Source organism: Gavialis gangeticus, unplaced genomic scaffold, assembly GCF_001723915.1.
Source record: "Gavialis gangeticus isolate Ggan-Ray unplaced genomic scaffold, GavGan_comp1, whole genome shotgun sequence".
Lineage (NCBI taxonomy): Eukaryota > Metazoa > Chordata > Crocodylia > Gavialidae > Gavialis > Gavialis gangeticus.
In genome coordinates, this window is record NW_017729034.1 from 28,078,787 (window position 1) to 28,090,968 (window position 12,182).

The 12,182-nt window shown below is 43.9% G+C and overlaps 1 protein-coding gene across 1 annotated transcript in view; it reads right to left on the reverse strand.

Moving 5' to 3' along the window:
* Window positions 1–12,182, reverse strand: part of DNAH8 (dynein axonemal heavy chain 8) — a 397,167-nt gene that overhangs the window by 367,033 nt on the left and 17,952 nt on the right. Inside the window, exons 9-10 of the mRNA XM_019526702.1 lie at window positions 5,513–5,620; window positions 2,128–2,229 (exon numbers count right to left, since the gene is read on the reverse strand). Coding sequence (XP_019382247.1) covers window positions 2,128–2,229; window positions 5,513–5,620 — 210 coding nt within the window. The remainder of the gene's footprint in view (window positions 1–2,127; window positions 2,230–5,512; window positions 5,621–12,182) is intronic.

Below are 12,182 nucleotides of genomic sequence, written 5' to 3' on the forward strand. Positions count from 1 at the left end.
TGCCCCAAGCCCAGGAAGAGCTCAGCACCACCCCAGCCCCAGCTCACAGCTGCAACCTGCCCTCACCCAGCATACATATCTGAGGGGGCACACACCCTGTACCCTCCTGGGATGCGTGCAGTGGCAGGAGTCAACTCCTCCCACTCACAGCTCTGTTCTGCAATCCACCCATTCTGGATTCTGCTCCCTTCTCTGAGGGTTACTTCTACTTTTAAATAATGATTATCTACCATAAAAGAATATCACTTACAACTAGCTCATACACTGCTTAACTACACAGCTGTATACAGTATAAGCAGAACCTGAACCTTGAGGTTCTTTGGTTCCTTCCCTTTTCTTTTCTCCTCACCACTCCTTTACCAATTAATTTGTTTTTCCTACTAACATTTCTGAAATCTTCCCCATTCTATTCAACACGTGGCCAAATTCTGGCTCATGATATTAAGCAGTTCTCATCAAAACTATTGACCTCTACATTTCCAGTCTCCATGACTCCTCATCATCATCTTTCCAATACACTTAAACACTGGGATGTGTCCAAAACCCTACCCTTCAGTGGGGTTTTGGGGCCTGACTCAACATGTATATTAGACACCTTCATTCAGTCTCTGTTACACTACATACACTACATACACACCACAGTTTCAAGATAAGCCAATATAAGCTCCGTTTTTAACTCACCTCCTATCATTCTTTCAATGGTTCCTATGCATTTCTACATAAAGCCTGAACTCATCCCTGTTTTAAACAAATACTGCTTTGTCTACATTTCATTATTCCCCATCATGCCTAGTACTTTGCCCATTCTTCTGCTCCCTCTGACCCCTGCTTCCACTCTTCTCTTTGGGCTTTATCTAACACTACTAATGATGCCTAGAAAAGACATTTCTCCTCCTGTACTTTTTTAGATCTTAATCCTGCTCCTCTACACCTATTTGCCTTCTATGCCTTCAGTATTTACTCTTCCAAATTTTGGGCGACTTTCAGCTTCTATTTAAAAATATCAGAATTTCTTATTGTGATGTCCCCAGATGGTGGTGTGAGTATCTCCTGCTCACTGGGCCAGACACCCCAGCTTGCCTACCATGACTTGATGGAAACATACTTGGAGGGGTTCAGTGGTGTTCCTATGCTGTCTCGGGGACAGTAATACACACAGAGTCGGTGCTGCTGGTCCTCCTACACCCCAGTCCACTCACCAACCGTGTGGGCTGTTGTGCCTCCATTCCTAATTATTGGTTCTGGCTCCTTATGGCCTCTCATTGGGCCTCACTACATCAGTCTCAGGGGAGAGTGCAGGCTTATGGTTTCAGCCTGGCACTTGTCCCTGCTTCTTGACCCTGCTCCATCCCTTTGCCGGGCCCAGAACAGCCATGCCCTCCATAGGGTCAAATACAGCTGCAGTGACTCAGAGCTCCCAATGCTGGGACAGCGCCCAGAGTCCTCCACTGGGTGCTCTGCCTGGGGAAGCATGTTCTGTCTTCCCCAATTTGTCCTACTTTAGCGGGTAAGTGTTGTCGAGAGCCTGTGCTAGCCAGGACCCACCCTGATGAGCTCGTTGTCTCACCCCACTGGCTTCCCCTATGCCCGGCCTTTGCCGGGGTTTTTAAACCTCCTGCAGCAGCAGGCACGGCTGATGTCATCAGCCAACTGCCGCCCAGCCTGATTGCCAGCTGCTTGAAAAGCCAGCTTGCATGGCTCTGGCTCTCTCCTGGATAAGTTCCCCACAGCATCGGAGTCCCCGGGGCTGCCTTTGGGAGCACCAGGGTCTTTACCTGATGCCTCTGACCCCTGTGAGCAGCTCCAGCTGCCACATGTATTTTTTCTCCTATTCTCTAATTACTTATTTTGCTTGTTTCAAATGTCACTTTTTCATTCCTTTACTCATTGCCTTCAACTTCTATGCCTCTTTATCTTGCACTGTAAATTCTATAAAGTGTTATGACTGATAAAAGTATCTCTAAACAACAAGTTGACATTAAATGTTCATAAAACAAAACAATATATTCTTGTATAATAAAAATATTTGATCTTAACGTAGCCTTGCTATTAGCATATGTCTATCAGGTGAAAATTAAAAGCCAGGGTAGGTGATCAGTAAAAACAACAAAATTACATTATACAGACCTGAATTTTTTTAATAACTACTGATATTTCCTGGTCCCACACACGAGAAACACCACCATCAGTAATATAGGCCTTGCATGCTGTGACCATTTGATTTGTAACCTAGTATAGACACATAAGTACAAACAGTACATCGTGTTAACCAGCTCCAAAAATAAATGCCACTGCATCTTTAAAAAATAAATTATGTGTCTGTAATTGAAATTGTTTAGTAACTTTAAATTTCTTACCATCCATGATATTAAGATAAAAGTCTAGAATTTATGGACTTTGGTATAATATTCTTATAGGCTTAAAACATAAGGGAAGTTATTTGTTTATAACTCTGCTTCTTGAAAATTACTTTGACAAGATTCTCACATCCAGATCTTACCTTCCTGGAATACAAGTGGCAGAACCATTGAAGTTCTGATAACTTTTACCTATGCGAACAATAGTAGCTGTGAATCATGTTCTCTGCTAGGAGTCATGCATCATGTGGGTGCATAGGAGTGCATGGACACATGCACGCATGCATAAAGGTACAGACACATACATGTGCAAAAGGCAGACACGGTTCTTTGGGTAAATGTGATATCTTTTATTAGACCAGCTAAAATAGTTGTAAAAATTGTTTTTTGCAAGCTTTTGGGCACAAACACCCTTCTTCAGATTCTCTTTATGCCTGAAGTTTGCCCCAAAATTTGCAAAAAACAATTTTCCCAACTATTTAGTTGGTCTAATAAAAGATATCACATCTACCCAAAGAACCTTGTCTGCCTATGTCCTTAGACCAACATGGCTACAACCAACAACCCTAATACATGTGCAAAACACACACATATACAGACCTACACACAGAATATCACTATTTCAAACTTTGATTGAGAAGACACCATTTCCAATGCACAAACAGTCCTCCAAGTGTTCCAGCCAGAGATCTTTGCATCTGTGGACAAAGGTCAATTCCCTATGAACAAGTGTTCTTTCAAGTTTGACTGCTAATAATCAACATCAGAGGCATAACACGCAAGAATTTGCCCAGGGAAGACCTCTCTCACCCTCCCCACATTGGGCAGTGTGTAGGGGCAGCAGGAAACAGTGCTGTGGACGGTGTCATGGAGTACAGGGTATTCTGGGAATGGTAGTTCTGTAGACCAGCAAAGGAATTCACTGCTATTGGGGTAGGGCTTTCACCCCATTTTCTGCCACTCAAGCTCATGTCAAGACGAAAAAATGCTGACTTCTGCAGCAAAAAATGTGGGCAAACAAGACAGGATGGAACCAAAGCAATGTTACTTGCTTCAGCATGGAAAATGCAAAGGTACAGGCAGACCTACAGCTTTCAAAGGGAGTCTGCAGATTTGTTCCAATGTTACTGGATTTGCTGCCTCAAAAAGACAGCAAGATTTAATCAGACCCTGTGTCACTGCATTTTACAATATGGCCTTATAGGATTCTAGTGTACCTTAAAAAAACTTCCCCTTTAGAGATGCAAGAAGTGTTTTTTAATTCCAGAAGACATCCTATAATTTTAGAAAGATAAGATTTGTGAAGGAGATGCATGAAAACCTGCACTTGCCACTGTCAGCACCAATTAAGTATATTCTGGAATATTTTCTGGAACATTTATTTCAACTAAAAGTTACAGATTTCTGATACTATCTCTTAGAATATGTTTAAATTGATATTTAGGGTCAATGCTGAGCATTGCCCTCTACCAACCTGAGCCACATGACCTTCCATGCCAGCCCTTATTCAGTTTTACTCCCAAGTCTCACTTTCTGCTAATACTTGCCAATTTTTCTCATAAGTAGGATAGGTAGAGGATACTTGAAGGAAAGAGTAAGGTAACTGTGATGCAGACACATGATACATTTACTTTGCAGTAATTTATCCTGGATTTTACTCCCCAGTGCCTGGCCACTAGTAGCTGGGAAGCCAGTTTGTATTGAACAAACGGTTGCCCCAAAGTGAAACTGACCATGGGAACAGACACAACATGTACCCCACAGTAAATTTGCATCTGACTGCCTCAGAAATAACTTTACACCAAAAAACAGCATTTCTTCTTCAGTAAAGACTGTATTGCATGTCCATTCACTTTTCTAGAGTAAATTGAGAATACTCTGAAATGACTGGTGTTGTGAGTCTGCACCCTTAGTTATAACTGGAGATTTTCAAAATGGACTCTGCATATTCACGTTACTGGCTTCCTTTCCTGCCTTTCTTGAAGGCTCAATAAAATCTGATTTTGGGAAAGTAGTAGAAAAACATAGGTGTAGTAGATGCCATGTCTCCTTTTATATCCTTGACCTCAAAACATTAAGGAACACTGAGGGCAGAAGTAGGAGGGGTGTGAAAGCTCTACTGGTATGAAAAGATTTCATTGTCTAGAGCCCAGTGAGGGATGAGTAAGATCAGGAAGACCTAAAGACCCATCCTGGTAAAACCTGAAAATGCACCATACTGGGGCTGGTTAGTGTGGTGGCAACCCACAGGGGGTGCACATGCACCCCCTGAGATTAGTGATACACCCCCTGAAAGAAGCACTGCCACCACTGCCAGTGGCGCCTGCGGGCAGCCGCTGCTTGACATTCACCCTCCCCCACCACCAACACCGCTGTGGCCACCTGCGGGAGCTGTTCCAGGCCCCCACTACTGATACTGCTGCTGCCACCTGCGGGTGGTCACCATGCCCCCCAGTCTCTAGGGGCACATGTCACATAGTGGGGCTGCCTGTGGCAGGGCAGCCTCCATGAAGTTTCATACATGGGCCACCCCAGGGAAAGGTGATTATGAGACACCTGAAAACCTCAGCTCCACGTTCAACAAGCTTTAGATAAAGCACCCCCACCACCATTTTGAAACGCAAAGATGTAGATATATAAGATGTTCTGGGCACTTTAATTACAGCCGCTTTTGGAAACCCTCTAATTAAAGTGTGTCCCCCCCCCCCGGGCACATATATAAATGCCCCTAGACACAGGCAGAAAGAGACAATTTTGGGTTGGGCACCCAAGGCACTGTCAATCTGTAATAAGGAAATCATCTCCTCTATAGCAAAGGCATCTGAGAGAAATGGCTCATCAACCAAAGGAATGCCAGATACCCCAGGGAGAGAAGCTTCTGGAGGATTCTGAGATTTGGGAGGAATTGGAATACTGCTGCTGAGAAGGGAGGCAGTGGAGGTGCTGGCTTGGAGTTATTTAGAAGGCTATTTGTGTGATATGCCTGATCTCTGGATCCCAGGCTTTGGGGAGTTCATTTCTCCAGCAGTCAGGGTGGTAGAATCAGCAGGAAGGCTGATCTACAAAACAGTGGCAGGACTCATGCTGTGGGACAGCAGGGAGAATCTCAGGACTCTGGGGGTGCCCCATTGACAAGTTTGTGACAATATGCTTACCTTTATAAACAGTGATGTCATTCTCTCTGATGTATTATAATATCTCGAAACGCTGTGAATCATTCTTATAGCATTAATCAAATTTTGTATTCCATGTGCCATGGATACCTAAAATTTTTAAAGAAAATTTCACTTCTCTGTTCTTAAAGTTTTTTTATTCTCAACTTATAATATATATTTTTATTTAAATAATATATATTGATTAGATGACCAAAACCAGCTCATATCTTGCACAAAAAAATTGTATTAGAAAAGCAGTCAGGCATACCAAATTATTACTAAAGTAATTTGGTAATAGTAAAACATGTAAAATTTGTACATAATCTGATGTGAGAGAGAGCCTGGGGCACCCTGTCATTTTAAGAGATAAGCAGCCTAAGGAGAGCCCTGCAGAACAGGCAGAGTCCCACTGTATCTGGGTTGCCATAGAAATGAGCTGCACTTGCAGGTAACCCTGGGGAGTCACCTGACTGGAAGAGGGCAGGGCCCCGCAAAATATGCAAGGCAGGAACAGAGGCAGATCAGGCAGTTTGGCTCCAGAGGCTGAACAAGGAAGAGCTCTGTAGAGGTGCCTGTGGCTGAGAGGCAGATTGTCAGTGTGCTAGGCCCAGAGATAGCTAAAGAAAGGCTGAAGGATAGCAATGGATTAAAACCAATGTTTGGGTAGAACTTTGTGTTATAACCAGAAGGGCTTATATTTTGGTTGCTGTTAGATCCGATGCCTGGGGGCAAGAGGAGAGTCCAGTGCCCAGGGAGGACTAGGTACTTAAGTGAAGATCTGGTGGTTTGGGTGAAACTGTAGGGGTGGTTTTGGAGGTCCCAGAGAGGCCACAAGAGGCAATTTTCATTAGCACCTAAGGAGCATAGACTTGGGGGCCAGAGGGCCCCAAGCCTGGAGTTGGACAGAAACTGGGCCTAGGGCCTAGACAGTGAGAGCCCAGGGAAGCTCAGCAGCCCACGAGAAGGCAGAGATAAAGGCCTTGGAAGGCCAGACAAAAAGCTGGGGTCTGGTACAGTGGACTAGGACTAGACAGCTCAGCAAGAGAAAAAGGGGTGGAGACCATGAAGGCCAAAGCCTAACACACAAAACAATTGAGGCTCACTGTAGGTCCCTCAGCCAGCCTCCCTCCCCAAAAATATTAACGTCAAAGGCATGATGGGCTAGTAAAGGAGGTAAGGACTTCAGAAGTAGAGCAGGAGCAGTAATTGCATGACCACTCCCCCTTAGGAGTCATGAGAGTTGCCCCTGGAACCTGAATCTGTCACATCTGGTCAATGGGCAGATCAGAGGTGCAGACATTTTTACCTCTCAGTGGGCACATCTACACAAGGCACTTTATTGCACAGTAGACCAACTTACTGTGCAGTAAAGCATTACCATCTAAATGTGTGCATCATTTACTGCAGTAAAATAGTCTAATATACAGTTGGCTAGTACCTGTAGATACAGGTAGATTTACTGTGCAGTAGCTACTGCACATGTAGACAGCTGACCAGAAGCAATTTGCTCCCAGTCAGCCCAGGTGTAATAGTAAGAGCTTTGCTAAGAGCAAGAGTTTTGCACGCTGTGCTAAGAGCAAGAGTTTTGCATGCTGATTCCACAGAAGGCCGGTGAAGCGGCACATAGCCTGCTGCTCTGTGAGTGTGACCAAGCCACGAACCTAGATAGTAGAATGTTGTGATACAGGGGAATGTGGCAAACATGGGGTGCATTGGATCACGACTCATCCCCATTTTCCTAGCTTGAGATAGCGTTGTTTACTTCAGACTATATAAGCTGTATTTTCTTAAGTTACTACAGGTTCCTTCACTCTGGCAAAAGTCCTGACTTGCGCAGAGTCCCAGCGCAGGCTATTGCATCCCTGGGATCAGGACACTCCAGGGCCAGAGGAACCATGTGGGGTAGCAGCTGCTGCCTAAGGCTGGTGTGAGGTGACTGTCCTTTCTGCTCTGTTCTATCACCTGCTTCTGCAAGTATCCTTAAATAAAGCTTTGCAAGGGTGAAAACAACCGTGAGTATGTTCTTTGTTCAAGCGTGGGGAATTTGCCAAACCCGGGAGTTCAGTCTAAGACACCAGGCAACAAGGGCAGAGGAACTGTCCCCGCACTGGGCAGCTGCCTACTTCCCAGCTCTGTGCCCTAATCTCCAAATAGGGGTGCGGGGCTAGGAAACAGTCAGTTGCCCATGACAGGGGGCAGTTTCTCTACCCCATGATGCTGGGAGACAGGCAGATGCCTGGGGTAGGGGACTGTTTCCTAGCCCTGGGCCCCAATCTGCCAATCAGGGCACAGGGCTGGGAGGCAGCCCCCTGAAAGCAGGACAGCTCCCGCTGCCCCCCAGAACTAGGCCTGACCCTGGTGCCCCCTGCCAACCTGGGGCTGGCACCCAGAGTAACCTGGAGTTCCCCCTAGCTACTGTGGAGGGGCAGAGTAGGGCAAGAGTATCCCTGCAATGAACTTCCCCCAGCAGGTGCACGTGTTCAGGTTACCATATTTCCAGTATCAAAAAAGAGGACACCTGTGGGGGTGGGGCAGTGATATGCCCATGCCCTGCCTCTGCCTCTCACTCCTAAGCCCCTGCCCCCCCAGCCTCCAGACACACATACACATACACAACATGTCTCTACCTGGGAGTGGCTTGCTGGGGCCTGCATGGGGAACACGTGACCCCCAACAGCCAATCACCCTGCCTGCAGCTCCCATCCCCAAGCAGCCAGCCCAGGAAAGCAGAGGAAGAGTAAAAACCAGGACACTTGCTCTCATTTTAAAAACCCACCCGGATACAAGGACAGGGGGCCACAAAAGAGAACATCTCCAGGAAAACTTGGACATATGGTACCCTGGTGTAGACGCCCTCCCAGGTAAAGCTTACTAAGCCTTATTTTACTATGCAATAAGTTTAAAACGCATTAATAGGATGTGTAGATGCACCCAGTACAATTACCTCCATGCCTATAAGACGTAATGTGCAACTAAATCACTTTCATCAAGCACAGACTATCTAAGAAAGGAAAATCTTAAATTATATACCAGGAAAAAAACCTTGAAGATGCTCAGTAGTAGAATTATCTCCCAGCAAAGAGAGACACCTCGGACTACTGCGCATTAACCAAAGACCTAAAGTTAAGTATTCGATCTGGGCAGAAGAATGTACTATATGTCCAATTAGCATAGGTCTTCTGTATGTAACTTCTATGATGTTTTCTTTAAGAAGACTTTCAAACTAGTAACTCTCACAGAACAGTCTAAATTTGATGTTTACATGAACCTGTGAATTTGATGTCAGATACCTGGCACCATCTAGTGACACACTGTGGTACTAAGGGAAGACTGGTCATTGTTAATCCTATTGATTAGAACAGGGATGGCCAACTGCCAGCATGTGGTGCCCCAAGTGACATAGGTAGCTTCTGTGTGTGGCATGTGGCAGACCAGGTAGGAGACAGGCAGCACAATAGGAAATAGGGAAAGAAGCAGAAAAAAGAGCAGCAATCTGACAGGGGAAGGGAACTGTGTGGCAGTCGGGGAGAGTGAGGGACTAGTTTTGTGTCACATCTGCCAAAAGTTTGACTCCCACTAGATTAGTTTCCTCTACTCCCATTTTATGCACTTTATATGGGAATAGCCACTATGGGCAGCACTATGTCTTTATTAAGCAGAAAGTAAATATATGTTATATATGATTGACTGGTAAGTCCTAGACAGAAACTTACAAGAAAATACTTAAAGCAACATTCCCTGGAGTTCATAGGGGCAGAATGGGAAAAAGAGGATATGACAAACAAAACTAAGCAACCAGTTTTTTCCTAGTTGCATTCCTCCTTCTTCCATGTCAACTTAACAGACACGTGGCATCCTTCAGGTAGGTCATACAGACCTGGCAAAGAGAATCAATTAATTATATTCTGCACCGTATGCAAGAAACAAGACTAGTTGGTAGCTTTGCAAACAAAAGAGGCAGATAACTTAACTTGTCATATCAGATATTACCTGAGATTAGTAATACATATGACATAATTAAGATTCATAATTGGAACACAAAAGAAAAAAAATGCAATCTTTCAACCAATAAGGGAACCACAAGAAACACATCAGATACCCAAAGAAGAAACCAAAACCTAAGCCGAGCATATATTATTTTCAATATGTATACAATCTTGTGTCTCATTTTAATATCTCGTTTTCACATCTAAAGTGGGTATAGCTTGGAAAAATACCTTCAGTATTAATATATTTGTCCCCTGCACAAGAAATGCAATGATTCCACAGCTATTTCTTTCCACAGCACCTTGAGTAAAGTTGTCTAAACCTAAGAGTAGGTAGGAGATGATAATTACAGTATTTCTAACAAGCACTCACTGGCTTCCTCTGAGCAACACGCTCATATGCCAGCTGTGTTTAAACAAGCTATAAAGTTGATAAAGCTGACTAAGACTTGAGATAGACATTTTGGTATCTTCAGAAGCCCCTACAATTGGGTCTTTGAGCATGGAGACTATAGTGATGTCCCCAAGGTAATCACTATATTAGGTGATTATATATATTAAGAAAACCAGAAGTGACTAAATCATTATAAAACCCTGCAGGATCAGTTCTTACAGATAATTATTTTGGCTGCCCTATATAAGGTGAACTAATCACCTCTTAGAGATGCTTATCAATGTCATACTACTAGAAAAATATGGAACAACAGACTCCTTTATTTACATGAAATTTTCCCAAGAAAAACCACAAATATAGCTGTTCATTTTTTTCAGAGAGGCAGCAGAACACAACCTTCCTCCCCTGTATTTAGGTCTAGAAAAGCCCAGCACTGAAGCACATAGGGGCCATGTTCCTCTCCCAGCTTTTTCAGCCACAGCCAATCCCACCATGGACCACTCAGGCCAGAGCAGAACTGCCCCCCCCTTCTGCCACACAACCTAGACCCAGTTGACCTTAGCCTCCCCTGCCCAGAGTCTAGCTTTTGATTCTGAGAAGCATAGCTCTCTACCTGTCTGCAGATGGCCTGGACATGGCACAGGAAATTCAAGGCTGGAGGACTTTGGGCATGGGGCAGGCACAGACCCCTTGCCCTTGTCACTGACCCAGCAGAGCCTGCACACCCTGTCACTGACCAAGCAAAGCCCTCTTCAGTTGGGAGAAGGCAGACTCTCTCACAGTTGATTAGCTTTGTGTGATTCATAAAATAGTGAATGATTTTATCCCTAATTTAAACAGAAGTAGATACCAAAAGGTCTGGACAATATTAGTGATGAAGGCATCAAAGTACATGCATATGTTTAAAGTCCACTGAGCAGAACAGGTTGAACGACTTAGTTTGGAGTTTCCATCTGGAAATCATAGAATCATAGAAAGTTAGGGCTGGAAGGAACCTCAGGAGGTCATCCAGTCCAACCCCCTGCTCAAAGCAGGACCAACCCCAACTAGATCATCCCAGCCAAAGCTTTGTCTAGCCAGGTTTTGTAAACCTCCAAGGATAGAGCTTCCATTACCCCTCTGGGTAACCTGTTCCACTGCTTGACTACCTTCCTAGTGAGAAAATTCTTCCTACTATCTAACTTAAACTTCCCTTGCTGCAACTTGAGACCATTGCTCCTTGTCCTGCCACCTGGCTCCACTGAGAACAGTCTAGCTCCATCCTCTTTTGAACCCTGCTTCAAGTAACTGAAGGCTGCTATTAAATCCCTCTCTGTCTCCTCCTCATGACATGAAGAGCCAAACAAGATGGAAATCCCTCCATCTTCCTGCATTATGTGCAAGTACAGACAGAAACCGCACTGCTTTTCAGACGTCTCTTCAGCCAAAAGATCCTGAAAATTTGCCTCTATGAAATGTACCATACTAGGCCCAAGTTCCAAAATGATGGTAGCATTAAAAATTAAAAAAATAAAACCAAACCTCTTGTCATTCATACCTGGACCACCCATGCCTACCAACTGAAAAAGAAAACCAGAACCCATTTTTATAGGAGGATGGAAGAGAGGAAGCCACGTCTATAGTACTAAGATGGAATGTATCACACACAGATTTAAATTCCCTGCGCTGCCACAGCTTTTCTTTGTGATCTTGGTAAGTCTATTCTCTAATTTTCCTGCCTCACAAGGGTATCACATACTATGGTAATAGGGTTTTTTAAGTAACTTAGCTGGCTCTCTCTTATCTAGAACAAAAAGAAGGAATAATCATGCACAGGAAATGAATTTCAGTAAGATTACTTAGTAGTGAGAGTCAAGAGAAAGTCTAATGGATTGCTGAACTTATTGAAGGCACAAATTAAACATGATTTTCTTATGTAACTCCAGGAAACCTCCCAAATTGCTTGTATTTCTTTGCCCATGTTAATGGAAATGATTACTCCAGACACAAAGGTTGTATCTAATTGAAGGGCTGAATGATCTGTAAAAAATGACTGAGGAAAAAGATTCACTAAGCTGCAAAAGCAGCAAGAAATCTGGCATTCACTGTAACAGTCACTATCCAAAAAACATTTTACTGGTAATTATATTTAATTTGGTATATACACAAGCTCCCTAGTCCTCTCAATCTGATTTTTTCCTGTTTTGAGACAGTTTAATCATCTCATTTTCTGTTCTTCTTCATCCTTCTGACTTCTTCTAATGAATAAATAGATCTTTGTGTACAACAAAGCCAAGATACAACTACAAGG